At 36.5% G+C, this 18564-nt stretch overlaps 2 protein-coding genes across 2 annotated transcripts; one reads left to right on the plus strand and one right to left on the minus strand.

Annotated features, from left to right (window-relative positions):
- The first annotated feature begins 4065 nt into the window (after positions 1 to 4065).
- On the plus strand, positions 4066 to 7541 carry LOC103454560 (telomere repeat-binding factor 4). The gene is made up of 6 exons (XM_008394157.4): positions 4066 to 4370; positions 4898 to 5103; positions 5870 to 5954; positions 6540 to 6629; positions 6954 to 7239; positions 7336 to 7541. The coding sequence occupies exons 1-6, from the start codon at positions 4221 to 4223 to the stop codon at positions 7365 to 7367; spliced, it is 849 nt and encodes a 282-aa protein (XP_008392379.2). The 5' UTR covers positions 4066 to 4220; the 3' UTR covers positions 7368 to 7541.
- Positions 7542 to 8872: 1331 nt separating this feature from the next.
- LOC103454561 (deoxypodophyllotoxin synthase-like) lies at positions 8873 to 10320 on the minus strand. Its single transcript, XM_008394158.4, has 3 exons — positions 9860 to 10320; positions 9517 to 9745; positions 8873 to 9409 (listed from the first exon to the last, which is right to left on the minus strand). The coding sequence occupies exons 1-3, from the start codon at positions 10228 to 10230 to the stop codon at positions 9173 to 9175; spliced, it is 837 nt and encodes a 278-aa protein (XP_008392380.1). The 5' UTR covers positions 10231 to 10320; the 3' UTR covers positions 8873 to 9172.
- Between the last annotated feature and the right edge of the window lie 8244 nt (positions 10321 to 18564).

Here is an 18564-nt window from a genome sequence, read left to right on the forward strand (position 1 = left end):
TTGGATGTGGTATGATTTTTGTATGTTGATTTGATTTTTAGATGTTGGACGATGTAATGTTGTTATTTTGGATGTATTGTTAATCTATGAATTTGGACGATGTGTTGTTCTTTTGTTTTTTTGGACTCTCGGAATTTGGATGTGTTGTTATTTTGGACGTTGGTAGTGCCGTGGTAGAATCATAGAAAGAATCTGTGCAATTGCAGCAATCTGGGCAAATGCAATCTGTGCAAAACTGCAGATTGCAGCAATCTGTGCAAATTGCAACAATCTGTGCAATTGCATTCTGTGCAATTTTTTTTTTAATAACCCAAAGAAAAAAAAAAAAAAACCAAGGACCCGTGGACCCGGCCCGTTTCAACCGGGCCGGGTAAGGTCCAGTTCCTATATTCAAAACTGTAATGCCCAGCCCGGCCCGGCCCGTTTCCTTTGCACCCGGGTCCGGTCCGGTCCCTCCAAAAATGGGCCCGGCCCGGCCCGTGCCCACCCCTAAGTCATACTCTAACACAAATCTTTAAAAGTAAGAGCCAAAAGGATTCAGGCTGTCTTGAAAGCATATGTTTTTATGTTAGAACAAACATATGTTAGGAGGCTTGCCAACATAATGTTTTTACTGGCCTTCATTAACGCGCTCACGCGTATGCAGAACAGGGTCGGTCCTGAGATTTTTGAGGCTCAGGACAACGTAAAAAAATATACCCTAACTCCATATAATAAAAATTATTTGTTTTTACAGGTTGAACTTCGATAAAATAACACTTAGACAAGCACACCAAATTTAATAATTTAGAAGGAGTAATGTTAAGAAGACTAAATTTGTGGACAAAATATGGTAAACTAAATGACATGGAAGTTGATGATTGGATTATTATTTAAGGATTGATTAACGTGCTTATTTCTATTGATGACACAACATTTGGTTTGAGAGAAGGGAACCAAAAAACCTGGGCTTACAAGTAAATGTTTCCCCTCGAAATTTTGGAGTGCTTTTATATAAAACTGTGAGATGTTTTTTCTTATTTACTTACTTTGTCAATATGTGACTAAAAAAATATATCATATTTTTGAGTTTTTAATTGAAATGTATAAGCAATGCATGAGAGAATTAAAGATAATTAAAATTCTGAGTCCCACCACCTATCTTTGTTCTTCCTCAAACTTTAAATTTTATCTCTTTCACTTCCTCCACGGGTCGCAACAGCTATGTCTCTCAACATAGAATCTCTCATCATCGTTCACATTTTAACCCCTAAATCTTGTAGAACTAATGACATTTTTTTCGTAATTTTTTCTGAAATTCGTTAACTAGGTAAATTCATCAAAATCCTTCTCCAATTCTACCTCTTCCTCCCTATGCCTTTGCAATTTTCTCTGACCTACAACCATATGTAATTGTTATTGTAAAATTATTTTTTCAAGAATTATATTTCTTTATAAATAAAATAAGAGAAATTGAGAGGCATGGCTTATGACTGCTGCCTAGGGAAGTTAAAAGAAATGACAAAAGGGTTGAGGAAGAACATTAATAGATGTTGGGCACCATATTTCTAATTTATTGTTTTATTAAAATACATCCCGGTGTTGGGCACCATATTTCTAATTTATTGTTTTAACTTATTTGTATTTTAGTTTGTTGTGCAAATTACATCCCGATGTTAAATGGTGAGGGGAAAGGCATGAAAGGAAAAGCATAACGTGCCTCGCCTTGATCCCAAATAGAATATCGTAAAAAATTGGAAAAAAAAATGAACTCATTGGGTTTCGAACACAACACTGTCCTATTAAGTAAGCAGCGAAACACCACCGCTCCTGCCTAAAGTTCTTGTTGATTTAACCAAGGTTTCAAAATTTATAGGCTTATGGAAATATATGCAAAAATACTACCCTATCAATTTTGGTGCCCCTCGAGTTTTTGGGCCCTAGACGGTCGCACTGCTAGCCCTGGGCCAGGGCTGGCCCTGACGCAAAAGACATTTTTTGAATATGGCATGCTATGCGTGACTTACACATTTTAAATATATTATTATGCACGTGCAAAAGACTTTTTTTTTATAACTGGTGAGCGCGTGAAGAAGGCATTTTTTGAATCATGGCATGCTACGCACAACTTATATTTTTTAAATGTATTATTATGCGCATGCGAAAAAACCTTTTTTTATAATTAGTGAGTGCATGCATAAGACATTTTTTGAATCACTACGTGCTACACACGACTTACACGTTTTAAATGTATTATTATGCACGTGCGACATACCTTTTTTTATAACTGGAACTACATGTCTCTTAAGATATTTTGAACGTGTTTGAAAATAGATAAAATAATATTTAATAAACAACTGATTGAATCACATTATTGCTAGCTTATTGTGAGGTACTAATTAAAAAAAAACACTATACAAAAAGAATTAATTATTAAAAAACACTATTTATATGACGAAAATACTCTTGCATTATTTTGGATTGCTTTTGAACTTTTTTGTTTGAGGGGCATTTTTGTCCTAAAAATTTTGGTGAAGCCAGTGATCCCAAAAGTGCCTCTTGTCTTTAAATATAACTAGCCTTCATGCACGCGCTCAAGCGCGTGCAGAAGACATTTTTTGAATCATGACATACTACACGCGACTTACACGTTTTCAATGTATTTATATGCGTGAATTGACAAATGGAAAATCACATATTTACTTACACGTTTTAAATGTATTCATATGCATGAATTGGCAAAAGGAAAGTCAAATATTTAAAGTAAATGAATAATCTTAAATCATGCTAGAAAAAACCCCTCACAAACCAATCAAAGCAGTTGAATTCACATAATAAAATCCGTCTTTCAATTTCCATTTACATTCTATTGAAATTACATTAAGAATAGAGAAAATAATATTTAATAAACAATTGATTGAATCACATTATTGCTAACCCATTGTAAGGCTAAGCCAACCTCCTCCCCCTTAGTGTAGATAATATCGTTTGTTAAAAAAAAAAAACAATCATTTGACAACTAATTTAATCACATTATTATGCGAGTGCGAAAGACATTTTTTATAATCAGCATTACATGCCTTTTAAGATGTTTTGAACGTGTTTAAAAATAGAGAAAATAATATTTAATGAACAACTAATTGAATCACATTATTGCTAGCCTATTGTGAGGTACTAATTAAAAAAATTGTACAAACAGAATTAATTATTAAAAAAAAACATTGTTAAAATGACGAAAATATCCCAGCATTATTTTGGATTGCTTTTGAAATTTTTTGTTTTAGGGCAGTTTTGTTCCAACTTTTTTGATGAAGCTTGTGACCCAAAAATGGATTGTTGGCTTTATATATAAAGAAGATAAGATAAAAATGTTCTCATTTATAGTAGTAATCTTCTCAAAAATAGACGTATTCCAAGTAGAAATTAGAACCATACATTTAAGTTAATCCTAACAGGCAATACATTATCCAAGCAAACAATTCAAAGCATTGGTGATCTTCCATACATGATACATGTGAGGAGTAATCTCACTTTCAATTTTAATCTCCATAATTTGAGCAAAGTTTGACTTTAGTACATATAATTTCAATTGCCGCCACTCGTTTTAGTTACTAATATAAATAGGTTTCGTTTAAAATTGCTTTTATAAACAACACTTCTACTAATAAACGCTTGTATTATAATTGTTTTCATTAAAAATATGTTGACATTTAAGTTCCTCGTTAAAAAGTACTTTTAGAAGGATTTCTTGAAACAACATTTGGTGATGAAACATATATGATCCATAAAAATTTCAAACCTTTTATAGAATATTTATCACTCAAGATCCTTGATGTTTTGTCAACGCATCAGTTTGTCTTTTATATTTCAAACTCATCACTTTCGTCCCTAATCTCTTGCTTTAGTCATCAATGTTGTCCTTCCAACTCCGTCAAAAAATCCGTTGGTGTGTTGACTTGGCATTCATTTTATTTTACCAGTCGTTGGACCTTTTGGGCCGCGGAACATGAGTGTCTGGGGCCGACGTGAGACATGGATATCGTAAGATGGGCTTTTTTTTATCCAAACCACGAAAGGGCAGCGGAAAGCGGGAGAGAGGCACAGATGTCGTCCTTCCCTCGAAAGCCATAATATTTTAAGATAGAGACAGACACACACAGAGTTTTAGGCTGAGAAGTCAAGAGAGAAGGAGACTAGGAGAGAGAAAGCTTCGGGGGGAGAGAGAGAGGGAGAGGGGTAGAATGGGAAACCAAAAGCAAAAGTGGACGGCGGCGGAGGAAGAAGCCCTACTCGCCGGAGTAGCGAAGCACGGACCAGGCAAGTGGAAGAACATCATCAAAGATCCCGAATGCGCCCCTTTCCTAATTCACCGCTCCAATATCGACCTCAAGGTTCCCTCCTATTTACATCTATTGCCACCTGTTCATCTTACTAAAAAGAAAAGTTCACTCTTTCCTCAGTTTTCTTATTTTTTTAGCTAAATTTTGAAGTTGAAAAAATGAAACTGTAAAAAGTAAAGTGCCATTTTTTTTTTCAAAAAAAAAAATAAAAAAAAAGCTGAGTTGATGGTGGTTGAACTGTTAGGCAGATATATTATTCATTGAATTTCTGAGAAATATGCAATTTTCTGCTTAGAAAACCCTAGGTCTCCCAATTTCTGCCTGAAATTGACCAAAAATAATCATCAATTGATACAGACAAATATGCATGCATGTATTTTTTGTATATATACACCCACACACACACACACACACACACACACACACATATATAATTGTATATGAAGAAACCCTAGTTTTGGTTTTGTCTAATCTGCATTTGCTATGGGTGTCTTGGCTGCTTCAGTAAATGAATTGATGATTTTGGTCCTTTCTTTTGCAACGTTATTTCCTTGTCTCGATTTTCGCTTGCGAATCAGGATAAGTGGAGGAACTTGGGTGTTAATTCTTGTGGACATGGTTCTAAGGAAAGACCAAGGGCTACAAAGATTAGAAAGGTTGTGGGTACCCAGCATGACATTGTTCAGAGCCCTGCTTCTGCTGCTTCAGTTCGACCCAATGCATCTCTCGTTGCTGTCACGAACGATGCTTTGAGTACAGCATCTGATGGGAAAAATGCTCCAAGGTGTGTGCTTTTGTGATCCCGATGTTGTCAGGCCTTTAGATGGTGTGCTTCATATTTCTTTTTGATATCGCTTCTTTAGAACAAAATTCCGGTTGAAATGAACATGATGTTGGGGCCGTTTGAATTGAAGTAGAAGGGGTGTTTGCAAATGTATGGTATGTCATGTCAACCGATGTTTAGGATATAGGATTCAAAGATGGAGAGAAAAAAACTCCTGAATCCCGACATGCTATGAAGAGCTCTTTCAGTTTTTCCTCTTTTCAGACAACTGGAATTAAGAATTGAAATACGTTGTTTTTCCTAGAGAGCGGTTGAAACACAGTTCCAGGGACATAGAGATCTTTGAAAAATGCCAAACGTACCAAAATTTCTCAAACTAGACCCATTGTTGACCTTTTGTGTGATCTGATACAGTATGGTAGGAGGACATAGTAAAGCACTACAGTAGATAGTGAGGTATTTACTGCGGGTGCAGTACATTTGTATGGAACAGATGCTGCCTCCATTGTGATAGACATTAAAGTTTAGTTTGTTCTAGCTAGTGTAATTTTTCTGTACTATTTACAACGATTCAAAATTTGTCCGTTTAGGCTTTCACTCGTTCAACCATTCACTAATTTATTCTGTTTTCACAGTTGGTATCCACAGTTATTAATGTCTTTCTTCTACATTATGGATAAACTTTGTAGAGCTTTTTGTTTAAGTCATCTGCAGGGTACTTGATCTGTTCATTTATTTTTTCTTATTTTTAAACAATTTTCGACAGGTATGATGCAATGATTTTTGAGGCCCTTTTAACGATGAAAGATAAGGATGGATCTACTATAGGTGCCATTCTTAACTATATTGAGGTCAGATGGAGGTCTTTTGTTATGTATTATTAAAAATATCTGATTAGTTCGATTTATTATGAAATATATGTATTAGGTTGTTGAATGTCCGTAGCTTAGTTGGGAAACCTGCTGCAGAATTATGAAAAAAAATCTTGCATAGCATAAATCCTTTCACTACATATATTCAGACATTCAAAGTTAAAATTTTGTTGCACAAACCAAAGACGAGCCACGGAAGGTTGAGAACATATTAATATATTATATGTTAGTTTCATTAACCTTCCATCGGATTACCAGTTGACTTTCTGAAGGAGAAAAACCCTTGGACCCAACTATTATTACACCTGACTGTTAGCAGCATGAGTGAGGGGTTTGTTTTCTATGGTATCATTTTGAAGTGTTTCTCACTAACATTATCAATTATTGTGGGTATTAAACTATTTAAGTATATTTATTTATCTGAGCAGCAAGGCACAATTGCTGAATCCTCGCCTCTCACTCATACTTTTGAGTTTGCAATTAATCTCTAGCTGCCTTTTTTTAAATTTCATATACGTACAAGAAAGATGGTGACTGTCTTGAATCTTGATACACCTACTGCAGCAAAGGCATGAGGTGCCTGTACCAGCAAATTTCAGAAGGGTTTTGGGTACAAGGTTAAGACAGCTTGCTATGCAAGGAAAACTGGACAAGGTATATTTAGCATGATGAAATTTTACAAGTTTTTCATTAATAAATTTTTTATGTCGTTTATTGCATGTAGCCTGTCAGAACTCAGAAGGCTTGAACACAACCTGGTTGTATTTCTCAAATGTTGAGTGATAGCTAATACTCATATTCATATTCTAACTATCTAGGTGGCACTTGCACGGTATTATTAGATCTTGTACTTCTTATATCTTTTGAACATTTCTCTTTGATGCTTTGTTGTGTACTTCTGTCATGTCAAATCTTGTTCCTAATTATACCACACTCGTTGATACTTGAAACATTCTAAAGTGTTCCTTTCAAATATAGGCACAAAATGGTTACAAGATAAAAAAGGATGTAACTTTGGTAGCAGAAACACCTATATCTACTCCAGATCAAAAGGAAGTGAGGCCGTGGAAGTTGCAGAATTATGTGCCAATGATCTCTACCGAAACAGTGAAGGATGCAGCTGATAATGCTGCCTACAAACTCGTGGATGCTGATAACAAATGCTTTCTGGCTACTCAAGCAATGAAGGAAGCAGAAAGAGTTTCAATGATGGCAGAAGATACCGACTCAATGCTACTGTTAATGGAAGAGATTTATGAACAATGTAAGTATGAAACTTGTATGTGTACTTTAGTCGTTGTAAGTCTCTCCATTATCATGATGTGTATTACCTTCATAATTTTTGTTTCAATCATTACAGGTTTGCGTGGTGAAGTCGTTGCCTTGGCTTAGGTCTTCAATTGTAAGTCTGACTAGTGTGTACCTTGTAACTTATAGAACGGTGTATGTAAATTCACTGATCCAATCGAACAGTTTAAGCTTTCTTTTGTCATGAAAATGCATTCGAATTCTGTTATACCAGAAGTCAATTCCATTTGGATGCGCGAGTGTGCCTGGATTCAGCCAGTGTTCTCTAGATGTTTTTTTTTTCTGTTTGTCGTATGTCGCTTGCTGCTACAAGTTCAGTGGTGGTTCGATACTACAGGCCCGTTGGGAACATGGTTTGATTAGGCTTGTTAACAATCCCCTTGGATCTAGTTGACAAGATCAAAAGAAGTGTTCTGGGAACTAAAGTTAGAAGCTGCTTCCCTCGATCAATCTATCACTTTGAAATGTGTAGTGACACATCAACTGGTGACAAAATTTTGTCAAATGATACGACTGTGTCGGGTCTGGTGGTCGCCACTTTAGGTTTGGTGGCCCCCATTTCTTGGCCGAGACACGAATGCCAACACATTGAAATAGGGTAATTGAACTGTCCACCGCACCTGGGAATGGGTATAAGCCAGTCTCACATCTTCCGTGGAAAAGTGTTTTATGGGTCTTGAGGTTCTGTACAAGAAAAAAGTGAGGAAAAATAAGCAAATAACAGTTATTATCTAAATTAAACTTGAGATATTGAAATACCAGTATCATTACCTACACCATCAACATCCTCGTTACCGTTATATTCTTTTGCGTTCACCAAATGCTGAATATCCGTGACATGAGCATTTGCACCGGTGTCCAGGAGCCTTTGTCCATTGTTCTACCTGTTGAGAGTGATAGGTGAGTGGCCATGATGGTGAGGCGTTTGGCTGGAATCCTTCCCTCATATGCTGCATTCATTCTTTGGTAAGAGTCTAGGGCAGGATGCCCCAGTTTTCCACATATTTGGCAGGTAATCCTCTCTCCTGCCGTGTTGAACCTGTCACCATTTCAACCAGACTGAGCCGTTAGTTGTTGAAGTTGTTGTTGCGACAAATAAAGCCTCGTTGGTTGGCAGCACCAGCACCACGAGTGGACGGAAACACACCACGTCTACTTCCACGAGATCGTCCACCACGACCTCTAGTAGTCACAAAGGCATTAGCAGGAGCAGCCTCCACAAGAGGCGCAGTTTGCTCCGTCATTCTTCTCTCCGTGGTCAGCAGGAGAGCTTCAAGAGTAGGATACGTGATTGGGGTATCAGTGTATCATGTGCCTGAGCAGCGTTCAGTCATTTCATATGTAGGATACGTGATTGGGGTATCAATGGACCCATCAACGTACCCCATCAAGTCACGGCTTTTGAGGATTGGGAGAATCTGAGCCAACTATAAAGGATAGTTGGTTCGATCCAGCTTTATGTTGACGACAGTAGTCATGGATGAGAAGGGGTTCATGGAAGGAATTGCAGGAACATAGCTAACTCTTCGTTGATGAGAGTTTAGATGAATCACAAACGGTTGAAAGTAAACGGAAGAAGAAACAGAATATAACTATAAATATTATTTTATTAAACAAGATTGTCGAGACGGCTACAACCGAATGACTACATCTTGAATGACTTTTTCCAACACCTGAATACTAATATTTTCCAACACTTCACGCCGTTACAACTGAAACCAAGTTATGACTTGGTCCAACACACATAGGGCAACAATAATGATTTTGATGCTCAAAAACATTGAGAAATCAAGTAATGAGAAATCAGCATATCCCAAGACAAGGGAAAAAACATAAATACATTTCAGTTTAAAAGGGAAGTAATATTACGAAAAGTAAACTAAAAATAATCAAACTCCGCAGAATGCCTCCGGTGTGCACTCAATTCCATTTTTCCTTTGTGCTTCGATATACTCCACTTGGTCTAGTGACTTGTAACGTAAGGGGTGTTCTTCGTCCACAAGCTCCTTGGGTACGGTTGTTACCCCTATCTTTAGAGAGAAAAACCCAACCGAGTATCTTGCCTCATCATTTTCTCTTACGTTGACTCTGTGTCTACAAGCTCGTATTCTGCCGTTACTCCATACCTATATTAACCAAAGAAAATATTAATTAGACCATGGAAACTTCCTCTAAGTAATGCATGTTGCAATATTAATTGTGTTTGTCAATTCAAAAGTTGTCACGTACATACCTTAAACACATCACTAGCTATGAAAAGGAAGTTCTTGTCAGTGTGACTCACTATACCCACATCGCTTCCAGCTTTTCTGGGTTCTTTGTATTTAGCAAACTGGATAAAGTGAGAAGTAGATCGAATGTGTTCGTCGTGGTACTTCTCCATACCGTAGTTTTCGAATACCATTCTTGTTACAACATGATCAAGTTCCATCATCACCTTTACATATGAGTCTACACTATCACTGGCCAAAAAAAAAGAAAATAATAATTGTTAGTAAATAAGTATTAATTAAGAAAATGATTAAGAGTAACAAGAACTGTAATTCATGAAACGAAAAAACTCGTACAATACATACCGGAATTGATCATTTTGGTTAGGCCAGAAAAGATGTGTGAATTTCTGAGTTTCTTCCGAGTGTGTGGGATTCTGAATCCCCAAGCTCTCATGGACAGAATTATATATGAAATGGCCACAAAAGGGATTCTCTTCGTATCGGTTTTTGGATTTGAGTTCGGCAGGGAACTCAAACAAGTCCTTCAGTGCACCAAAGATGGTTTGGTGGAGCTCAGCAGAAACTTTGTCGGGCATTGTCGCCATGAAACCGCCGAGCTCTTCCAGTGCACGGCAAACCTCCCTGCGGACGGAGAGCCAAGAACTTGTCCCTGGCTTCAAGCAGTCCTCTTTGGAGAAATCTATCACCGGAAGAAATCCATCCCTGGTACCCATGCAACCCTTTTTTACCTTTTCTTCTGATTGGCTACAAGGTTTTGAGGGATCTAATGGATTATTCTCTCACTACGTTGAATACTGTTGTATCTGCCTATGGCAAGAAATGAAATTTATAGAGGTTTGTTGTACAAGGGGGATTAAATTATAATCCACGGCTGAAATGCAATGTCACGTGTACTGAGGACTTTCCTGCGTTGTTTTCGTTTTAACTAGCAGGAATGCCCGTGCTTTGCTACGGGTTTTTAAATTATAATCAACAACCTACATAAATAATATCCACAGAAAAATTAATTGAAATTGTTGTAGCAATATAATTGCATTCTTAAATGTAGCAATTTAGACAACGCACGTTTTACCTAAATAACGCTCACAAAACCACAAACTATCCCAGAAAAGATACTAACTTAAAATCAATTCAAGTATATTAGGAGCACGTTTGCACTCAATAGAGGGGTACCAATCGAAAGCAAATCCGTAGCTCTTCTAACTTTATTGTTTGACCTAAAGAGAATTTGTGGGCAATAACCCTAAAAGCTGTCGAACAAAAAATAAAACAAAATTTTACAAATTATCAAAATAAAATTCAGCAACAAATTGCAAATTAAAAGCACACTGTTCATAAACAAACAAAATTAAAAGCAGGAAAGAGTGAGAGTAGCGTACCAGGACGATGTTCGACTTGTCATGGAGAGCTTCAATCACTGATTATGGCAACTCGGTTGAAAAAGCTTTGAGAGCAAAATAGGCATTATCGCAACTATCTTGAGAAGTGAATTTCACATTCACAACTGAAATTTCAAAACCCACCACAGAAGCAGTGTCACATCCCGGCCCGAGCCCTCACCACATTCCGGACTTGACTCCGCCGTAGCACGATATTGTCCGTTTTGGGCCCTGACCACGCCCTCACGGTTTTGTTTCTGGGAACTCACATGAGAACTTCCTAATGGGTCACCCATAATGGGATTACTCTGGCGCGAACTCGTTTAACTTCGGAGTTCCGATGGAACCCGAAGTCAGTGAGCTCCCAAAAAACCTCGTGCTAGGTAAAGATGGGAATATACATATAAGGCTTACAGGATTCACTCCCCTGAGCGATGTGGAATGTTACAAGCAGCATATTATAACAACAAAGAAGAAGTTTAGTCAAAGTTATTTTCTGATCATTAGTAATAGTATCCTAACCAAAGCAATTTCCAACTTCAACATTCAAAAACGTACAGAGTTTATATTATTCAATCAAAGTGATGTTTACATTTTGTGCTACTACAACACTACTGATTAACCTTTTCGAGGTCCTCACTAACACTTGAAAACTCTTGGACACATAAAGCTGAAAAATACAAATAAGTAAATTGCTTCGAAAAATATATTAGGATGGTGTTACATTCCCAATCACAACCCATTTGCATCTTTCCAAAACTATCGGACTCGTATTTAAATTTTTCGACATTGTATTGCCAGGAGGACCTAATTGGCCTGATTAAAAAGAGCTTCTTTCCCAAAACCTTTGAACCGAGTCCAAATTCTAGAAAACAAATGCTAATCAATAACCAATTAATACTGGGTAATCATTGAAATTAAAGTCCAAAATTTACTATTGTCAAATTTACAGCCACCAATCAATTTACTGGACTCCGAAAAAAAAAATCTTTACAGAAAAATATCTAATTTCACAAAATAAATGAAACCATATCAAATGTCTTGATATAAACGAACTCGAAAGGTTAAGCAAAACCCACGACTTCCTAATTATAATCCACGACTTCCTGCGTTGTTTTCGTTTTAAGATTGAGCTGCCTGCCACAATTCCATTATTTACTTATTCACGGAAGCTAGAGCTGTCAATATATTTAAACACATGAGGAACAGCAGAAACATGGAGTGTAGGCCTTCAATCAGGACGTCGAATATTAGACTACCTTGTATTATATAAACCTTAGAGTTGGCTTCCTATAATAGGCTTCCAGTGCACGGCAAACCTCCCCGCCGACGACGAACTGTGGTAGTTGTTTGGGTCGGATGTGCTATCCACACATTCATTTTTACTTTTCACACATCTCTTGTTAATTTCGGTCATTTGAAAATTTTCAATTCATCCGATTTGAAAATTAAAAGGATGCGTGGATATCATACTGTTTTTTTCCTTTCTTCGAACTGGCTACAAGCTTTGAGGGATCTAAGGGGGATTAAATTATGCAAAGTAGGAGAGATTTTCTCTTGCAATCAATATGGAATTTTAGGTGGCATACATTCAATTGATGTTTGTTATGTGTTGACAAGCGAATCACTTGTTTAATAAATGCTTGTCACGTGACAATAGAGCATCCCTCGTAAAGTTCAGCATTTGTCCCTGTTATGCTCTTTTGCTAGTTGTGCATGTTATTCATTTATGTGGTATTTTTCTTCATTTGTAAGTGAAATGTCTTATATTCGATTCTCGCCAAGGCGAATTTGAATCACATTATTGCTAGCCCATTATAAGACTAAACCCACTCCATTCCCTTAGTGTAAATAATATCATTTGTTAAAATAAAAATTTATATACATTTCCCCTTCAATCTCATTCCGACAACCCACTACTAACTTTTGGATTTATGAAAGATGAATAACTTTCAATAGTGGATGATTAACGGTGACACGTCGATTGTTATTGATTGTTGCCCGTTTGAAGTGAAGTGTCAAGTTCTGTTATTGTAACAAGCAATACATAACGACAAAGAGCTAGAGGAGATATGTCAAAAAACATACGAGGCTTGATAGAAAAATAATAGAAGAGCAATGCTCAATTCTTCATTACCATAAAATTATAAGAGTAAACTGTCGATTTACCCCTTGAACTTTTATTTAGCTTTCGATTTTCCCCTGCACTTTTCTATTGGAAAATTAAGGACTCAAACTAATTTTTTTAGCCGATTTGCCCCCTATCGTTAGTTTTTCATATATTCCATCCATATTTCTGTTAAGTGAGACCATGTGCACAACATGTGAGGGTAGTTAAATCATTTCACTTTTAAAAATGATTAAAAAACTGAAGGAAAAAAAAAACAAAACTGTGTAGTTAAGTCATTTCACTCTTAAAAATGATTAAAAAACTGAAGGAAAAAACAAAACAAAACAAAACTTTCCCTCTATTTTTTCCCACTAATTCCTATCCTCTCAATTTAATTTTTCCCTTCATTCTTGTGCATGACAAATGACATATGGTATTATTGTCTTCATAAGTAGCTAAGTTAGTCTTTTTTTTGAAGCATATACTACCATTTTTATTTTCTCTAACAAATTAATAATTTGACAAATGCTCATGGTGTTATTGTCTCCAAAGCAGTGCATTAATATAATAAACATGTTCATAATACTCATAAAAATTGCTCAAGATAATTGTATACTTTTCATAATGTCATAATAATCCCAATACAATTCCACAAAATGATCCTTAAGAAGTTGGAAAACATAAGAGATTTTACCATCCATAAGGTATATAACCCATAGAATCTTGATCACAAAATATGGGCATTCCACTTAACCAAACACAAGCAAAATAAGGTTTTAGTTATCAAAACAAGAGCACAAACATTCTGCTCGAAACACACATGACACGTGGAGATCAACTACACTTTCCATGGCCTTCCTCGTTTGGTTGGAATCTTGTACCTAAACCTATTTTCATTTCTGATGGCTGAGTAAGGTTGAGGGTGTTATGTTTTCCAACTTCTTAAGGATCATTTTGTGGAATTGTATTGGGATTATTATGACATTATGAAAAATATGTAATTATCTTGAGCATTTTTTTATGAGTATTATGAACATGTTTCTTATATTAATGCACTGCTTTGGAGACAATAACACCATGAACATTGGTCAAATTATTAATTTGTTAGAGAAAATAAAAATGGTAGTATATGCTTCAAGAAAAAGACTAACTTAACTACTTATGAAGACAATAACACCATATGGCATTTCTCATGTATAGGAATGAGAGGGAAAAATAAAATTGAGGATAAGAATTAGCGGGAACAATAGAGGGAAAGTATTGTTTTTTTTTTATTTTCAGTTTTTTTAATCATTTTAAGAGTGAAATGACTTAACTACCCTCACATGTTGTGCACATAGTCTCACTTAACAGAAATATGGATGGAATATATGAAAAACTAAGGGTAGGGGCAAATTGGCTAAAAAAAAATTAGTTTGAGTCCTTAATTTTCCAATAGAAAAGTTCAGGGGGAAAATCGAAAGTGAAGTGAAAGTTTAGGGGGTAAATCGACAGTTTACTCAAATTATAATTCCAAATTTTCTTCTTTAACATATCAAACTTCCTCCCTAATATACTAGTGTGTCAAAACATCTTCATCAATGCAAATACAACTCCCTAAGCCACCAAAGCATATTAAATGATAATTGTTCCACCTAACCACTTAATTTAAAACGCAACTTACAATGCATCAAAAGTGTAACATCCCATATTGCTAAAGGGAGTGGATCTTGTAAGCCTTATATGTATATTCTCATCTCTACCTAGCACAAGGCTTTTTGGGAGCTCACTAGCTTCGGGTTCCGTAGGAACTCCGAAGTTAAGCGAGAAAAGCGCTAGAGCATTCCCAGGATGGGTGACCTATTGGGAAGTTCTGTTCGCGTGAGTTCCCAGAAACAAAACCGTGAGGGCGTGATCAGGGCCCAAGGCGGACAATATTGTGCTGCGACAGAGTTGAGCCCGGGATGTGGTAAAGCCCGGGCCGAGATGTGTCAGTTTGGTATCACAGCTTAGGTTTGGCAGTCCTGCATATCTTGTGAATATTCTAATTATTTTGGTGTCTTCTGTCAGAACTATGCCGCCTCGTAGAAAGCCACGTCCTTCAGCTGAGTCTGGTTTCCTTGATATTGCTCAGTTAAGGGAAGCTATAGCTAATGCTATTTAGTATTCGTTTCGTCCTCCCCAAGGGACTCATCTAGAGATTGTGTATAATCTGAAGTTGAATCATTTCATAAGTAATGAATGTCATGAAGTAGTAGAGCAGTGGCTCAATTATCTTGAGAATACTTTCCGTGTGATGTAGAGTCAAGGGAGCCTTCATCCTTATAAGTGGGTTAAGACGACTACCTGATTTTTAGGAGAGCAGCCTGCATCCTGGTGGAGACATGAGTCTTATCAGTTATCATCAGAGGAAACTACTGATTGGGAAGTTTTTAAGCAGTTGTTTAAGAAGAGATTCATTCCTCCAGAGTATATAGATCGCAAGAATAAAGAATTCACGCACCTAAAACAAGGAACGATGATAGGTAATGAGTATTACACGAGGTTTACTAATTTATCTCGCTATCACCTGAAGGTTGCTACTAATCTAGTTGAGATGCTTCGTCGTTTTAGGTTGGGTACTCGAAAGAAGTGGCATTCTATGGCGATCACGACTCCCTGTGATACTTATCAGGAGTTTTATAAGATTTTGCTGCGAATTGAAGATTCAGAGAATATGGCTAGTGAGAGTGAGGAGGAAGAAAAGGATGGAAATCAGAAGAAAGATGATAAAGGTAAATGTCAATCATTTTTGGGACCTCACAAGACTCAATGCTTTAAGAGAGGTGGAGCTAGTTCCAACTCTTCCAGTGGGAGTTTATTCCCTCACTACGTTGAATAATGTTGTATCTGCCTATGGCAAGAAATGAAATTTATAGGGGTTTCTTGTACAAGAGAATTAAATTATAATCCACGGCTGAAATGCAATGTTACTTGTAATGAGGATTTCCTGCGCTTTACTGCGGGTTTTCAAATTATAATTGACAACCTACATGAATAATATCCACAGAAAAATTAATTGAAATTGTTGTAGCAATACAATCGCTGCTTGAAATTGTTGTAGCAATACAATCACTTCTTAAATGTAGCAATTTAGACAACGCTCACAAAACCACAAACAATCCAAAAAAAGATACTAACTTAAAATCAATTCAAGTATATTAGGCGTAGGTCTGCACTCAATAGAAGGGAACCAATCGAAAGCAAATTCGTAGCTCTTCTAACTTTATTGTTTGGCCTAAAGAGAATTTGTGGGCAATAACCCTAAAAGCTGTCGAACAAAAAATAAAACAAAATTTTACAAATTATCAAAATAAAATTCAGCAACAAATTGCAAATTAAAAGCACACATTTCATAAACAAACAAAATTAAAAGCATGAAAGAGTGAGAGTAGTGTACCAGGATGATGTTCGACTCGTCATAGAGAGCTTTAATCACTAATTTTGGCAACTCGGCTGAAAGAGCTTTGATCGAAAATAGGCATTATCGCAACTATCTTGAGAAGTGAATTTCACATCCACAACTGAAATTTCAAAACCCACCACAGAAGCAGTGTCACATCCCGGCCCAAGCCCCCACCACATCCCGGGCTTGACTACGCCGTAGCACAATATTGTCCACTTTGGGCCCCGACCACGCTCCCACGATTTTGTTTCAGGGAACTCACACGAGAACTTCCTAATGGGTCACCCATAATGGGATTGCTCTCGCGCAAATTCGCTTAACCTCGGAGTTCCGATGGAACCCGAAACCAGTGAGTTCCCAAAAAGCCTCGTGCTAGGTAGAGATGAGAATATACATATAAGGCTTACAAGATCCACTCCCCTGAGCGATGTGGGATGTTACAAGCAGCATATTATAACAACAAAGAAGAAGTTTAGTCAAAGTTATTTTCTGATCATTAGTAATAGTATCCTAACCAAAGCAATTTCCAACTTTAACATTTAAAAACGTACAGAGTTTATATTATTCACTCAAAGTGATGTTTACATTTTGTGCTACTACAACACTACTGATTAACCTTTTCGAGGTCCTCATTAACACTTGAAAACTCTTTGGACACATAAAGCTGAAAAATACAAATAAGTAAATTGCTTCGAAAAATATATTAGGATGGTGTTACCTTCCCAATCACAACCCATTTGCTTCCTGCCAAAACTATCGGACTCGTATTTAAATATTTCGACATTGTATTGCCAGGAGGACCCAATTGGCCTGATTAAAAAGCGCTTCTTTCCCAAAACCTTTGAACCGATCAGAGTCCAAATTCTAGAAAACAAATGCTAATCAATAACCAATTAATACTGGGTAATCATTGAAATGAAAGTCCAGAATTTACTATTGTCAAATTTAAAAGGAGCAATCAATTTACTGAACTTCGAAAAAAAAATCTTTACAGAAAAATATTTAATTTCACAAAATAAATGAAACCATATCAAATGTCTTGATATAAACGAACTCAAAAGCTTAAGCAAAACCCACGACTTCCTGCGTTGTTTTCGTTTTAAGATTGAACAGCCTGTCACAATTCCATTATTTACTTATTCACGGAAGCCCGGAAGTTGACTAGAGCTGTCAACATATTTAAACACATGAGGAACAGCAGAAACATGGAGTGTAGGCCTTCAATCAGGACGTCTAATATTATAGACTACCTTGTATTATATAAACCTTAGAGTTGACTTCCTATAATAGGCTCCAGTGCAAGGCAAACCTCCCCGCCGACGACGAAGTGTGGTAGTTGTTTGGGTACCCATGCAACCTTTTCGGATGTGCTATCCACACATCCATTTTTACTTTTCACATATCTCTTGTTAATTTCGGTTATTTGAAAATTTTCAATTCATCCGATCCGAAAATTAAAAGGAAGTGTGGATATCACACATTTTTTTCCCCTTTCTTCTAATTGGCTACAATGTTTAAGGGATCTAAGGGGGATTAAATTATGCGAAGTATGAGAGATTTTCTCTTGCAATCAATACGGAATTTTAGGTGGCATATATTCAATTGATGTTTGTTATGTGTTGACAAGCGAATCACTCGTTTAATAAACGTTTGTCACGTGACAATAGAGCATCTCTCGGAAAGTTGAGCATTTGTCCCTGTTATGCTATTTTGCTAGTTGAGCATGTTATTTCATTTATGTGGTATTCTTCTTCATTTGTAAGTGAGATGTCTTAGGTTTGAATCTCGCCAAAGCAAATTTGAATCACATTATTGCTAGCCTAATAAGGCTAAACCCACTCCATTTCCTTAGTGTAAATAATATAATTTGTTAAAATAAAAATTTATATACATTTCCACTTCAATCTCATTCCGACAACCCACTACTAACTTTTGGATTTATGAAAGATGAATAACTTTCAATAGTGGATGATTAACGGTGACACGAGTCGATTGTTATTGATCGTTGCTCGTTTGTAGTGAAGTTTCAAGTTTTGTTATTGTAACAAGTAATGCAGAACGACAAAGAGATAGAGGAGATATGTCAAAAAACACACGAGGCTTGATAGAAAAATGATAGAAGAGCAATGCTCAA

The sequence above is a fragment of the Malus domestica genome, chromosome 09 (assembly GCF_042453785.1).
Source record: "Malus domestica chromosome 09, GDT2T_hap1".
Classification (NCBI taxonomy): domain Eukaryota; kingdom Viridiplantae; phylum Streptophyta; class Magnoliopsida; order Rosales; family Rosaceae; genus Malus; species Malus domestica.